Source organism: Diprion similis, chromosome 11 (assembly GCF_021155765.1).
Source record: "Diprion similis isolate iyDipSimi1 chromosome 11, iyDipSimi1.1, whole genome shotgun sequence".
NCBI classification, from domain to species: Eukaryota; Metazoa; Arthropoda; class Insecta; order Hymenoptera; family Diprionidae; genus Diprion; species Diprion similis.
The window spans coordinates 7,677,109-7,693,280 of NC_060115.1; the positions used below are offsets into that span (position 1 = coordinate 7,677,109).

At 41.5% G+C, this 16,172-nt stretch overlaps 2 protein-coding genes across 2 annotated transcripts; both read right to left on the bottom strand.

The window, feature by feature from the left end:
• Positions 1 to 6,790: 6,790 nt before the first annotated feature.
• Positions 6,791 to 8,793, bottom strand: LOC124412759 (potassium/sodium hyperpolarization-activated cyclic nucleotide-gated channel 1-like). Its single transcript, XM_046892878.1, has 3 exons — positions 8,569 to 8,793; positions 8,171 to 8,271; positions 6,791 to 7,982 (listed from the first exon to the last, which is right to left on the bottom strand). The coding sequence occupies exons 1-3, from the start codon at positions 8,791 to 8,793 to the stop codon at positions 6,791 to 6,793; spliced, it is 1,518 nt and encodes a 505-aa protein (XP_046748834.1).
• Positions 8,794 to 9,383: 590 nt separating this feature from the next.
• Positions 9,384 to 14,792, bottom strand: LOC124412301 (leucine--tRNA ligase, cytoplasmic). The gene is made up of 16 exons (XM_046892059.1): positions 14,676 to 14,792; positions 14,154 to 14,366; positions 13,806 to 14,015; positions 13,510 to 13,671; positions 13,152 to 13,396; positions 12,844 to 13,069; positions 12,543 to 12,761; positions 11,967 to 12,420; positions 11,720 to 11,858; positions 11,382 to 11,652; positions 11,041 to 11,288; positions 10,717 to 10,951; positions 10,377 to 10,631; positions 10,083 to 10,298; positions 9,775 to 10,003; positions 9,384 to 9,667 (listed from the first exon to the last, which is right to left on the bottom strand). Exons 1-16 carry the CDS (start codon positions 14,676 to 14,678, stop codon positions 9,462 to 9,464), a joined length of 3,531 nt encoding a protein of 1,176 aa, XP_046748015.1. The 5' UTR covers positions 14,679 to 14,792; the 3' UTR covers positions 9,384 to 9,461.
• Positions 14,793 to 16,172: the final 1,380 nt, after the last annotated feature.

The following is a 16,172-nucleotide window of genomic DNA, read 5'->3' on the forward strand; positions in this document are numbered from 1 at the left end:
AAACTGGTACCTATCGGATTATGCAAAAGTCGGTGTGCCCGTCGTGCGACAGTTCAACTTAACGGGGACCTTGGAATTGAGAAATTAAACGCGTGGTCATGGGGGGAAAAAAGACACGTATCGCATCGTGGTTTGGGGACCGGAAGCGTTCCGTTAACAAGATAGCCCACACTCGCTGTCTATGTGCCATATAACACGAGTGCTTTTTTAGATCATTAGTTTTTCACAGCTGTCTAGGTGCGCTCCGCACCGCTCGTCAATGATCGCCTCTTGCCACGCGATTGTGAAGCTGTGTAATGATCACTTGAAACAACGCGAGAATCTACCTACCTACCTATCATTCTTGCATATCGAATCGCATTCGTAACTGCGAATTATAGTCGGGTAATCTATACGCTATATACTATTGAATGACTCAATTACTATAACTATTACCAGTTACGGGTTGGTTGTCTAATAAAAATATATATTTCTCTGTGCCGATTTGGCGCGTGTGTAATAATACGACGTACTTCGTGTAATGTTCATATTTTTTTTTTTTTCTTCACTTCAAGACTCATTGAACCATTAATCGAGTCCATTTAAATCCCATTACATTTTATATGTGTTCATGGACATAAATTTTAACGGTAACGGTAAATTGTCATTCGCAAAAAAAAAATGGGTATAAATGTGAAATGGTATCGGTATACAATTCTGACCGTCTCAAAGACCACTTACAATAATATAATCGACATTACGTGAAACATGGATCTTTCTGTACCACAATGGAAAATATACGATCGCTATTAATCCTATGACAAGTGAAAACATTTGCGCAAGGACTGTGCTAAGGACCATAAATGGTGATTTTTGATACTCGACGTTAGGGAATGTCGGCAGGAGAGCGGTCAGAGCGGAAAGAGCCATTCCCCATTTAGATGACATCCGCTTAGCGATAAAGACCGCGTTGGTTTTCGGGGTTGGAAATGAATACAGGACTCAATGCGGCGTGACGTAAGAATGATGCGTCGACAAAGAATCGCTCCTGTCGCTGGTCCATTCCGAGTGCGTCACCCACCCGCTGCGTCTCCGGAATGCCTAAACTACCGAGATGTCATTATACCGTGGGCCGTTGTTGACGCTGCAGGCTTTCGTCCGGACATGTGTTCGGTGTTGCCGTGTTGGTGGAGTGCCAGTGTGAGCAAAGGTCTCACGCCTTTACCTGCAGGTCCCCTCGAAACACCTTCTTCTTCGGGAAATTATCGTTCCACCCACCAACGACTGACAGGGCGTATACCCACTACTGTGCCGCTAAGGGTGTGTCTCATCGCTGCTTGACAATTCCATTCAGCGATCCAGAAACTTCTCGACTTCAAGGGGCCGAGCCGTTTCCATTTGCAGTTCGTCCTCGCACGCAGGGTACGATGTTGTAGAATGGAAAGCGCATACTCTATCGCGTTCATCCTGATCATTTGATTGCAAGTCTGTAGTAGGAAGTCACGGGAAAGGTGTTCTTACGTCGTCGGGAAAATGTTCAGTTCTACCGAAAGTGGTGTAGAAGATTCGGTTCTACTCAATTATGTTTTTTGTACCGTTGATTTTCACCGATACGATCAGCTGCGGGGAACTGACTGAAGAAACTATAAAAAACTGAATAATTGCCACCTGCATGAGGTGATGAATCAATCGAAGACCCGAGTGGCGTCATTCGAGCGGTATTTATTACCGTTCCGTACTCAGAGGCGGGCTGGCGATATTTCATAAATTTCAATGGCGAATATTAGGATTACATTACATGCGTAGCAATGCGATTGGATTATCGAAACTGATATTTCATTATTCCAACTGCACAGTGAAACGTGAACCAACTCGTCATAGTTGTCGATAGTAATTTTAGGGAGAAAAACAGTTACGCCTTATTCTCCTTTAACCGCGCGGTTTTAACAAATCACGCTTTTCGACTATCAACTTATTCCCAAGAGGGCACGAACAACGTGGGATAAATTTTTAAAGGAATGTAAGCACCGCAAGATCAGTTTCCTCGATCAAGGATACACTGTAACATATAGCACGGAAAATTTTTTAGTAGATAGAATATGAACCGCAATAAATCCCAGTAGCGTTAAAAATTGATATACAGTTCGGAAACGCGCGGGCATGTGTGTGTGTGTGTGTATATTTCTATGGAGAGAAGAGAATTGGGGTGGCTTGCAGTGCAGGTATGTATACATCGGCCGAATAGCTACTGTGTAGAACAGCAATGGGGGTAGTGAATGGTAAGCGGAAAGCCATATCAATACGTATCGGTTTTGTGTTTGGATTCCTGGATACCGTGTATAACATCGATACAACGTGGTGGAAGTGGGACGGGTGTGGGTCCCGATGGGGATGAAATAATGGGGGCGGACGCGCGCATCGTAACATTGACGTATATCCGGCTGCCTAGCCGGTTCGGGGTAGGATTGTGGGGGTGGAGGGTTTGCAAACGCGTGCAGGAACACGAACACAGAGACACCAATCGAGCGTGCAGGACCAGCTCTCCCTTACACAAAACCAATCCAGTCGGTCGAAAGGGATGTGGCGGTGGCGGAGTCGGGGGTAGTCGGCTAGAGTGAGTACGCGAACCACTCGATGCCACTGATGCGGCCCGTGTTTAACGCGCTTATAAATGTATAATGCTCGCGTGCGCCGCCTGCCGGGGGATGATTGAGGGCGGTGGGGCTCGCGGTGCCAAGAGGGGGCGGTGGAGAGCGAGGGGGGTGGAAGGGAATTCGGTCTGCCGCCGGCGAGCCCGCCTGCGTATCGATAAACGATCAATCAACGCAGCGGTGCCTCTGCCTCTGTACCTGCCGAGAGTAGAGGGGCGGAGGGGAGGGGTGGGCGAGCGTTACGGGGGTGGCTGCGGGGGCGAGGATGGGCACGTAGGAGAATACCGGAGGAAGAGACGGAAGGGGTTGGCTGGTGGCCCGCAGACTATCGACCCGCCGTGGAGGAGACGCAGCCTGGGTACACGCTCCCTCTCTTTACGGACCCCCGGCCGGTGCCTCCGGTCGTGGATATTTTGTTGTTGGTACAACTATTTGCCCACGCAATGTGGGGTAGGTATGTTACGTTCTGACTTTGGCGGACGCGTGTTCTCATCGTGGCAGGTGTATCATGGCAGGTTTTGCGGATTGTCACTGGTGCCATAAGTATCTTGTGTATACAGTTATTGTGGCGAACACTGAAACTGTCTTGACAGTATATATCGTTGCGTATAGTCAGAACATTGGCAAGAAATTGATGTAAAGTTGGTTCGATCATGTCCACCTATTGTAATCACGGTATACCTAATTTAATGAATCCAAATCCTGAGGACTCGAGCAATATAAGTGCTCTGAAATGATGAAATAACGATTCCAAGCGTGCATTTAATACGTAACCACGGGCTCAACTTTAGAGGGGTTTGGAGTGAAGTAGCATTGACGTTATGTCAATGATATTTCAGCTATTTATCTTTAATTTTTCAGTTAGATTCCTGACTCTAGGCAAGTAGAAAGATCATTTGACGGCGGTGAGTATTGGTCATACCAAACTCTCAAACGGCAGTTGTTTTGACAGAAGTTTAATCGTTTGTCATGTACTCAAAATGATTAACGTAAATGATCATTCATAATATTAATGTTTAGAAATGGGTAATTATCTGTGAATTCGCATATTATGTTTAATATATAACATTCTTTACTCAACGTTATATAGTACACTTGTGAATAAGTAGCGGATTAAAATTGACGGGAGTTGCCAAACAAGCGACTCTGAAATCGATTTACAATCATTGACCTCCTCAAGTCAGCCTGTACCAAACGCTTCATGATGAAAACTACATAGTTCCTAATTCTCCAACTACGTTATCGTTTTCGCGGTTTTCACAATGCAATCTATCAAAACTCTAGACCTGATTCCGAGTCCCTCTCACTCTTTCATGAAACAGAGTTTCGGTCCGGAGTGGGTCACTTCAAACGCTGAGGTTCTCAAGGCTGAACCCCAGGGAGCTCCTGGAAGACAGGCTCTGGTGAAAACCCGGGGGACCGGAAACCAGGGAAAAGGAAAAAGAGCGGCCCCCGGTTCCCGCAGGGGCTGATCGCGAGGCGTTCACTCCGACATCGGCGCCGTTCGCGGATTTGCCTATTGTCGAGTGGTGCGGGGTCAGGTGCAGGGTCGCCAATCTGCGGAGGCCTGCGGCCCTCCCGTTGGCTGGCGTCGCGGGGTGTGGCCAGAATTCACATAACCCAGGGAGCTGCACGTCGGCGCTGATAACAATAGGCCACCGCTTCGGGGGCGGAGGAGATTCGGAGGCAGCGAAGGCTCGGGAGGTGTGGGAGGAGGGTGCGGATTGCTACCAGGCAGGCGCATCGCCGACCTATTGTACAATGCCCAGCCCTTCCTAAGCGACTATTGTCATCCGGGGCAGCCGCGAACCGCGCTCTGCCCATGCGTCGATGCGCACAAACCATTGTCTGTCCGTCGAATGGGCGTCCCTGGTCGAGGCTCTTCTTTCCCGTCCTCGGCATAGACGCCATCGGGATTTTCGGGGTGGTGGACGGGCTTATTCACCCGTGTGGACAGATTTTTTTTTAACATTTTCAAACGATCATGCCAAATGTCTTTACTGCGTTTTATTTGGCATTCGCAATTCGCGGCCGGAGGCAGGGTTTTTATCGGCGCCGAGTAGCGGTTCCTGTCCTCTTCGCGTAGTACCTAATTCAGAGCTGTTCAACCTTTTGATTTCATTGATTGATTGACTGATTGATTGATGGATTGATTGATTGGTAAAGTCATGAAAACGATGTACAGTCACGCGCTGCACCCTATTTCGAGAGTTCGATCACGCGCAACACCAAATTCTGGTAAATTATTTTTCAACCCATACCTATAATAAGCTTATAATTTTACCACGACCGTTTGGCAAATCCATTTCCACACTGCGGTAATTGTAATAAAAAATATCGACTGGACGATTACTATACGGCATGCATATTCATAACCGAGTTAAATGATGTGGAATATAGCTATTGGAGTCGTCAGAACCCGAATAAACGGAAGTCAAAAATCAGTGGCAGCACGCAATGTATTTATGGGCGTTAATTAACTACTCGTATTTTTATTGCGGAATGTTCGAGCGGGTCGGATTTGGTTCAGACAAGGTAAGCACCGAGAAATTTGCACATGAGCATAACAAAATATTATAACTCACTGCGCACACATCTCGGAATTTCATGTGTGGTTTTGAATTTTGAAGAGCAGGGTATGTAGTAGATAGTACAAACTACCATCTTCGCTTCGATAATTGGTATATACTAATTGTAATAATTCAAACTGTACTGTGATTTATGGAGATATACCATAGTATAATATACAATATATTTCGTCGGTAAAATTACAGTTACGTATAAACTAGCGTTAGAAAGTATAGTATTAACTTATAATTTATCGATATTATTTCAAATACAGGTTACGTTGATATATTATACATGCGCATAATACCCTATAGTGACCTACTTTTTTACGATTCGAGTACGTTAGCCAGGGGGTCTATTGAGCTTGTTATGTCACTGCGGTGCAAATTTTAACACCCATTACCTACACTGTAATTATATTAATTAGACAATTCCCGTTATTGCATGCACAACTCTGTATTCGTCATTACAATGTTATTTTTTACATTCTCGAAAGTGATGGGACTTTTAGCAAATATTCAAGATAGGTCCGATACTCCGGGGCACCTGACACCCTGGCGCCGTACTTCCAGGGATACACAAGGATCTGCAGTGTCTTCGTATACATGCGTAAACGTGACGCATCACTTCCGCAATAGCTGAGTGAAACACGGGACTTATCTCGGCTACTCGATGCTCTTCCTCGGTTATATTATATTGTCGTCTCAAATCAGCATATGGTATCAATCATCGAGTTATACGAGTAAATATTTTTCACTTGTTATACGAGTTTCTTACATTCTGCAATTAATAACATGTATTGCGTTACAATTATATTTACATGCACAATGCTGGTGCTGTCCCAGGAAGCAACAAAGCTATACGAATTGTTAAAATCATTATTGCACTCAATTTATAATGAGATTTTTTTATAATTTAATCTAAGTATAATTGGTTATTATGTAGAGGAAACAAGCGGAGCTGCTCCTTTGCACGATTACATCACCGTTTCAATTATTCGGCTGTACATCGAAGTTGGACTTAAACCGGGACCTCTCATAATGAGTGTCGTTCAATTTTTTTTTCTAATTGTGAGTATAATTTTTGTATATAATTATACGGACTACGTTTAGCTGTGGAGCCCGGGAAGCTGGTGGAAGAGAGCTGGTAGTGGCATCTACCAAGGCTCGATTCGCTCGCATCCATCGAAGGAAACTTCAGCGGCTGGTTAGTACGGAAGTTACCACTTGCTGGTATTCTTTATGACGTTATCGTACGTGGCTGACGTATTAGACCAATGAATTATGCTACGGAAAAGAAACAAATCATATCAATCAACGGTGAAGAATCAATTACAGTGTTTGGGAAAATTTGCAGGAAAAAATTACCTTGCATATACCGAATTATTTCCTTGGTAAAGGAATTAATGCTGCATACAAACTGTCGAAATCAATGATGAGAAGAAAAGCTTAGGCTTTCTGAATATCGCTTTATTACTTCGATAATCTTCAACTAATTATAATTGTCGAAGAATGACCATATCATCTTAGCAGATTGCTTTAAGCATTATATCCCTACATCTAATGTTACAAACAAGTAGTGAAGAGTTAAAATCACTGCGCGTTCAAAATCGTTGTCTTTTCGTGTCGTTCCATGGCGATTTTTTTTATCCGTTCCCAAAGCATGGGGTAAGGGTGAATAGTCCGAGTAAAATCGGCGCGCTCCAGCCTGTAAAGTTCGCAAATTTCTACAGCAACGACACTGGCGACTCGACGTTCGTCCGGCATGACCAAAGCGATTTCTCCAAAATGAGCACCATCCTCAAGATGGCAAACTTCCTTCCCAGACTTGGTGTAAATGGCGACGGTCCCGGAGGCGATGAAATACATGCAGTCCCCCGGCTGATTGGCCCGCACGATCACGTCATTTGTGAGAAATATCTCGGAGCGAAGAAGCGCCACGATTCTGACCAGCAACGACATCGGCAGGTTGTTGAAGAAGGTGACGTTCTCGACCAGCTTCCTGCACGAGTGCATCCCTATCTCCTGACTGATCTGGCTGGAAACTGTGCTCAGGATCTCCGACTCCCTGAAGTAGTTGTGCTGGTAGCGAAACTCGTGGTAGGTCATGAATCGCTGCTGGTTTTCCACGGGGAGCTGCTTGTGCCTTATGTATTGATTCAGCTGGGCGGTCATCGCCTGGTATTTAAGTGACGAGCTGTTCATGGTCTTGTACACCTGCATCATGACGCTGACCATCTCGCACATAAAGAAGACCGATAGCACCTGGAAGACGATGACCAAGTACTGGTCCTCCATCGTGAAAGGAGGGGCTCCGTTGAATCCGGAACAAGTGAAGATGGCAACGGCGCGGAAGAGGCTGCTGCGGTATTTCATCTGAGGCGTTGCCTTCCACAGCATGTTTTGTGTTATCCAGGAGCTTTCGTCGGGCATTTTTGGCTTCCCAAAGGACACAAAGGCTACTGGTACTATGTAGTAAAAGCAGGCCTGCCAGTGGATGGTCAAGAAAATCAGACCAATAAATATCGTTATGTTCGCGATCCCGATCGATATATCGTAGGAGTTAGTTAGCCTATATGTGTACGAGTACATGGAATATCCTCGGAATATCATTATCAGCGAGGTCACCTCCCGCAATACTTCCAGCTCGTTCCAATGACCCAAGAAAAATAAGTCCGTCGGTATCGAGCCGATCAAATCAACAATGAAAGTACCATGGAACATGTACTTTTTTGCTACCATCCAAGAATCCAGTTGCACTGTTCTAAGAGTTTGGTCGTAGTACCTGAAAAGAAGGACATGAATTTCTGTGCTTGATACGCGCTTATAGGAATTTATGTCGCAAAGTTTCATGGATCTACCCAATTGGAATAAAAGTCATGCGAAATTTTCATTGAATTCCAATAGTGTTTTCCATAATTAATCAATGAAAAATAATATTCCCGCTATCCAAGGTTGACTATAGCCACGTACCCAGTCCTCAAATTCACAATAATATCCGCGTTCAAGAAAATGATGAATATATTTTTCGTCCATGTCCAACCGCGGATTTTCCGATTCGTGTCAAAGGCAGCCTGGTATGGCAAAATCAAAGAAAACCCATACATGGATAGTACCATTGCGAAGTCCCACCAATGTCTGTAGAACGTGAGTTTTTTTTCCTACATTTCAATGCTTATCAAATTGCGTGAATAATGCTTGTATCTTACGATCGTTTATGTGAGAATACACCGATGGTTATTATTAATTATTGTTGATAATAATAAATGCATGAAAGGAATTTTATCATATTATATTGGAATTATGCATTATGCCAGAACAATTTTACGAATCCAGAATTTCAAGAATCTGGGATATAATATATTATTAACCTGCCGTACGGTATTCATTCGTTTCAAGGACCCACCTGAAAAGACTGAACGGGTGAATAACGTATTTAAAGTTTCGTAAATGACGTCTCTTTTCGTAAACGATGGCTGCTCGGCTCCGCAGATATTTTGTCGCGATTGGATTTTTGCTGGATACCATGCAGGAGCGTCGAAGCGCCCCGAATGTTGACCGAAATGGACCTCTTCCAGGGATGAATAATACTTCATCTTCTTTCAAATTTAGTTCGCATTCATGATGCACCTTCAACATTGTTTTTCATTAACTTTTTTCCCGATTAACGGACTCGGTTTATTGTCGCCTAGCTAAAAATCAACAAACTCAATTCGAGAAAAATAGGTATAAAACGTGACACCTAACGTTTCTAGGTTCACTTTGTTGTTAGTATTCTTTTATTTTTGACACCACAAAGGCGTAGTCGCAAAACAATTTTATTCGCGCGTATTGTAAATATTCTCTCTCAGACTCGCCCTACTGTAGGCAACCGTTCTTGCGTTTGTGTCTTCCAGGGACAGCGGGTAGGCGAAATAGATTTGAATTATTTAAAAGTTTGCAGTAGAAAAAAGAATAATAATCAGTTTTATTAATCTCAATGATCGTAATATATTACTTTGTAATTCTAATAGCATAGAATATGACCTGCACATGCGATATGAGAGTCGATAAGCTTCCTACATCTTGGCAATTCTTACACTCTTGAACAGATAGGTATACTTGAGAATTAAAATTATTACTTACTTATGACAGGTTTTTTCAATCATATTCAGGTCCTGCTTAAAGATTTTATTTATACTTGTCCTTTCTTTTATTGGCCTCATTAGAAATACAAATTGCGAAGTACGTAAATAAATTATAAGTCATTTTTACAACGCTATTGCTATTCTACAATGTATAAGAAATCTAGTCCAGTAGGATATTTTTTTCCTCCAACGTCAAGTTCTACTGTATTAGTATCTAAATTCACACTAAAAATCGTGGTTGGAGGAATAAGGATTTTGCCACTCAGTATATCGTCGACTTTTGATATAGTTCTAGGCCCCAGTACCGAATCTTCGTAACGGTATAAGCGAACTGAACTAGCATCTGAAAACGAAACATCAAAATCAGTAATCACCTCATGGTCACTAAGTACTTATTGTGTGAAATCAATACGTTGAATGTTCAAGTGAATTTCTCATATGGATGTGTACCTTTTATCAATTTATTATCCTTGGCTATTCGCGCTGAGACATCAATTGCACTGTCTCCGTCGGAGAGTTTTATTACCTTGGTGAAAAGGCTATTACATTTTTGTGGATTCACAAGGGTAACAGGAAGGCCTGGTCTTGTAGAGTAACTTATATACGGTGCACCAGGACAGCATTCTTCTTTCGTTTTTTCGGGAGCCTCATCGGAGTATTTAATTTCAATTTTTTCCAGCTGGAAATGAAAATTTGTTCAGAATACGTAGCAGATTATATTCAGCTAAACGTGTTGCGGTGATATTTTTTATACTCACGTCCAGAGTGCTGCGAAGATAATCTTGATTTATCTTCAACACATCAACTTCATCGAAGTCAAGTGTCAGATTCAAAGCTGATACACCGAGTGTATCCATTTTTTCTCTCGTTGCTTGCACAAAAGGCATTACTCTCTTCATGTATTTCTTGAGCTCTGGTTTGGTACCAAGTTCCGTAGATATGACTTTGTTTTCCGGTAATTTCCCTCCGTTTTGCTGTAAAAAAAATAACAGTTCCAAGTTTCTCGCAAATAATACCATACATCGATACTTACGTAGAATCGATCAACTGACCTCGAACAATTGTTTCATACTCGTGAGAACAGTGCTCTGCCATGGGGGAAAAGTTTTTGCCACCCAAATCGTACCGAATGTAGGAATTTCGGGAGAAGTAGCTGCCTTCCCTTTGGCAGGTTTTTTTACGGTAAGTTGATTTTTCAGAAGGATTCTGAAAGTATGCGCAGCTTCCATTAGGTACTGCGAAGATTTCACCAAGATTTCATCAATCGGACCAGCCATAGGCCAACGAGCGTTCAAAATACTGTCTTTCTATAATCGAAATGAATTAAGATGAGCTGGTGCAAGTACATTTTGAGATCGGATTCATGACGTCAACCGTGCATTGCATCTTCACCTTTTCAATCAAGGTCCACACATGCTCGGAAACGTGTGGACAAATAGGAGCCATTAGAATGGTTTGGATTTCAATGAACTTCATTATGAGCGTCAAATTAATTCCATCCGACAAAGTAAGTTGCAGATATTTATCTCTCGCTGCCTGAAATTCATAGAATCCAGTTCGAAGTGCTTCTTTGTACAGCATCTTATGATAGTTTTCCTTGGTCTCAAGTATCTTCAGATTCATTTCACTGCAAAAAAAAATAATAGATTACATAGGTAATTCATGAAACAAGTATCTCTGATGAATGTATTAATGGTATTTCTGTTTTCATCGTACCTTTGGAATACTCGATCATTGAAAGTATTAGGTTCCCCTTTTCTGAACGTATTCTTCGAGGCCATTACTTCTTTGACCCACTCAATGTACGTATAAAGCCTGAGAATTCCTGCATCAGCTGTGCTTTCGACAAAGTTCGCATCTTCCACAGAGTCACCAGAGTCGGCCAGACATAGCCGCATACCATCTGCAGAGAACTTACGCACTGCATCAGTCAACGTAAGGAAATTTCCATCCGATTTAGACATCTAGATATGAATGAACAGATTTTTCAGTGAGTATATTCTTTAATTCAAGGCTCATGTCACATGAATTATGAAGGCGCTCAAACTATTCATTACCTTAGCTGAATTAAGAAGCAGATGTCCATTTGCCCTTATGCCTTTGGGCCATAATTCGGGTTGATCCGGCCAAATAGCGGTATGGTTGTAAATGAAGAAGGTAAGATGGTTTTGAACCAAATCTTTTCCAGAAACACGCAGGTCGACAGGATACCAATACTGGAACTCGCGTCGCATTTTATCTAACGCTTCTTTCTTTATAGATCCACACGGTGGCTTAGCATCTTTGAAAAATATGTAGTCCCAGACTTCCGGGGTCATTTCTTCAGCCCTAAAAAAAAAGAATTAGAAAATGCTGCAGCAAAATCTTACTAAAATAAATGCTTGTCTGAACTTACTTTATACCAAGAGCGTTGGGTTTATCCCCTTTGAATGTTCCGCCTTGTATTAAATGTGCTATTGTATAGTACGCCATGTAGATAGTTGAGTCTGACAGAGACTCAATGAGCCAGTATTCATCCCAAGGCAGTTTAGTACCTTCAAAAATAATTATATTTTTTATGGAAGAATAGAGAAACTGATTCATACTTATTGTTTCTGTGACACGTTATAGCAGAAACTGAATCACTTTAGAGAAATACATACCTAAACCATAAGTTCGAGAGCAGGCATATTCATGCAGCCAATTCAGACATGCAATGAAATTCTTCCTAACTTCGTCATGGAAAGTTTCCAAGTTTTCTAAAGCTTGTTCAGCCTGCTTTTTCCAGTTTACCTCGCCATAATCTAGGTACCATTGGTTACACAAAGCGACAACACATTCGTCGTTTGATCTTGATATTATTGTTTTTTCAGGTTCATAGTATACTATTGCATCTTTGGCATCAACGAGTTTCTTCTGTAATTCCTTTTTGACGTCTTGAATTTTTTTCCCTTTGTATTCACCTACCAAAAGCACACCGTCGTAAAAACCTTTGAGATATACCATTTCCTTGGCAGTCAGAAGCTTCTCTTTATCATTTTGAGACTGAATTTTCAATTGGTCGTAAACCGTTACAGCCGAAAGACTTCCGAATTCCGGGACTTGAATTATCGGTATCTGTAAATGAAAGTACCTGAAATATGATTATGCTGCAGACAACATCTCATCTAAAGAGTGTTCTACGGACTATCTCTAGACAACTGACATTCAATGCAATTTGGCGCTGAATCTAAACTCACAGGATCGTAAGGTAGCACCATCTTGTCTGCGATGCCATACTTTTCTCTAAATGGTTGTTTCTTTTTCAGATCCACAAGTGCCGCGTAATCATCTGGAGAGTCACTGGGAACTGATGTCACGATACCTGTACCTTTGTCCTCTTTTATGGTAAGCATGGGTAGAGTGTATATCACTTTGTTGCTGGATAAAGGTGCATGGAGTGGAAGACCAAGAATATCCTGGTGTATAATATAAAATTGACTCAATACTCGTAAGTTGGGATCAATGAATTGCAAGGAAATATTAAGTAGCTTAAATTACCTGTCCACTCAATTGGGCAACAATGTCTATTTTACCCTCGGTTTTTGTAAAGCCTTGATAAGACAGATTGCGTGCAGCTCTCTCCGTAGAGACGTAAATATCCCCATTTGCTAAGCTGTAAGCAATATATCGCATGTCCGGACGAATCCAGCAATTTGTTTGACCGTACATAGTCTCGGGTCTCAGCGTTGCGGCAACAAGAAAGACAGGCTTACCCTGAACAACTCTAAAACAAAAGACAGGGGTTTTATCTCACAATACTGTTTGAAGTTTATGCATAAAGAGTAATAAACGCTAATTGTATATACTTAAGTGCGGCAGGATAAGGTTCGAGTAGTTTCATTTTGATTAGAGTGTACTCCTGTGGTCCGACACCTTCTCCAGAGGATCTGTCATGGTCCATACATGGCTGATTGTCCTTGGGTGAAAATACTGTATACCGTTTTCCATACTTGACTTTGTTTCTCTCTTTTAGATGTTGGAACTGCCATCTAACGAAAGAATCGAAGAATGGATTTGCATCGGTTGTTATGAACATGCGTCGCCAGTCCACCTAGTTTGCATAAAATGACGGTTAGATACATTTGAATAAAAAACGATTGTCGTCTGAATTCAAGACTTTCAATAATCGAGTGAATGTATTTGTCAATTGTAGGTACTACATACGTGTATTCCGATCGATTTCAAGTCTTGCACAGCCAGCGGTGGGAAGTAATCCAACCAATAATTGGCATCGGAGAATTTTTGGATTTCCTCATCATTCAGTCCAAGACTCTGCATAATCTGCCATTGATATTTAGCACCACCAGCTTTAGCTACAGCTTTGCTCTGAAAACGTGAGTTTGTCAAATGTTGAGAGGCAGAAATTATTGAATGAAATTCGTAAGGCTAATTTTGTAAATGTCTGAACTACATATTGCAGATGAAAAAGAATGCGACTAAGGCTCCACAAAATAATCAACCTTTTTTCCTTTACTTTTATCCTTCATGACAATATCATCGATCTTTTCTGCAACGACTTCTTCGTCGAGCGGAAACTTTGGTGGGTTTCCATACGTTTCCATTTCTCTCTTAAGTTTGTCAGCGCAAGCTTTTATCGGCATGCCCGTGCAATGGAATCCAAATGGAAACAAAACTTTTTTGCCTAAGAGGCGATTGTAGCGAACTGCGAACTGAAAATTACGGTACTTCTATAATCACAGGTGAATTTTTGTATACGACATTGTATCAATGTTAAAATTATTATTTCATGTCATTAGCAGCACATAAAATGTAAATGAATACTAAGTAGATCCTCTACATAAAAATACCTCGCATTTTGACAGAGAGAAAGTGTGTCCCAGATGAAGACGTCCGTTCATGTATGGAAATGGAAAAGTGGCTAAGAACTTTTCATCTGACGATTGTCTCTGAGATAATGGAGCATCTTGTTCGTACACCTTAGCATTCTCCCACTGCTTTTGTACATCTCTTTCAATCTTCTGCAGGTACTCAACCTTGAAGGTGCCCTTCCTTTCTGCCGCCTGTAATATAATGAATATTAACGCAGCACGTCTTAACGTATTTTGTACATGTATGGATTCGAGAAATTGATAAAAAGAATAAAATGAAAGCCGAATTTGGTCAGTGATTTTACAAGCGAGTGACTGTGAAAAAACCTGCTCACAATGAAAAAATATACCTGGTGAATTCTTAGCAGATGGGAAGTGTCAGAGAGAGGTTATGTGCTGTTGCGGTGCTTGATATAACGGTAATTTGTTGCCACATTTGAGTATACGTGTTTTATACGTAGAATACAAACTATATACAATAATATTTGTTCTAATAATTACCATATCTGTCTTTCTTTATTTATAAAAGACGAACGGCTTCTGCACACAAATGCGGCTTAGACTCAGAGTCTCAAACGCATGGATCATTCGACTTGCGTACCATATCGTATGATATCGTATCGTTGGCGTCGCAGCGATATGATGCAATTTGCGAGATGTTTGCGAGTATCGAGTGGGTTAGCACTTCTCGGACTCCTCAAGCGTCAATAATCAATTCGACTTCGATAGCTGAATCGACGAAAGTACGATATAAGTTGACATACATACAATATGTATATACCACGGACTCAATGTGTACTGTACGCAACACAGTCTAGACTTTGTATTGTTAGGAGAATGAAATTATAATTACATACATGAAATATTTTAGTATGTAACTTATTACATCAATTTACAAATTGACTGTCATGCGTGTAAACATTGCTACAAATATGCGGTGGACGCTGATGTTCAGAAAACTAATCTTGAAAGTTTGGATATCTGAACTGTTGTGAACCATGAATTAGGAGATGAATATGGCAGACATGCTAGATAAATGTGAAACTTTGCACTCGAATTTTGGCTACTTGGAAAATCTTGAATCTTGATATAAAATTAGGTAGGGTTCGCAGATGTTTCGACAATGGAAGAAATAAATTGCAAAACGTGATTTATTCGAGAGGAGATGATAACAGTCAAAATATCGACCGCTTATGCAACACGGTAGGACTACATAGTGAGGCGATGTAGATAATTTGAATTTGTACGATGATAATCGCTATAGAATCTCACATCGAATGCTGTCCAGATCGTGAATACAGTCCCCAGTATTAAGTTTAATTTTGTATCAAATTAACTCGTACCAAGAACTGAGCGGAAAAACGTTGAGCTAGGAGACATCAAGGAGCTCAACTTAGAAATCTCTCTCTTTTTAAATAATAACTGTTCATCAATAATTAGGCTAAACCACTTACAATAGAAACACCAAATTAAAATAGACTAATTAATATACAGTATGGATGATTGCGTGAACATTACATTAAGATATCTTTTGTTAATCTTTTAACGATGTAAATGACGAGACTGAGAATCGTCGGAGCACCGTCGAAGCAGTCGGAGTAACGCTGACCATGTAGATTTGGGCACCAGGGGGTCGCCTTTACACCTCATTGGCTAATTACAGTTGTAACTTGTTGCAACTGAAGGCTCTTGGACCGTCAGGACCGAGAAGCCGTGTCTTTCGTCTGTCAAATCGCGAGGTGCGTGGACGTAAACCTGTATTAGCCCTTAGAAGCAATAGTAGTGATCGGAATGTCTTAATTGTGACCGGCCTAGAGTCTTCAGCTAATTCGTCAACCTACAAGCTTTCAATTAATACTGTGAATTGAAAAGACTTACTATGGCCTAATTTCAATTCTTTCTTGTTCTTTACTTATTCAAATTATTTCGCGAATAGATATTTTTATGGTATTCCATTTCCTTTGAACAGATCAACTTCGGCCCTGATTCGCATGGATC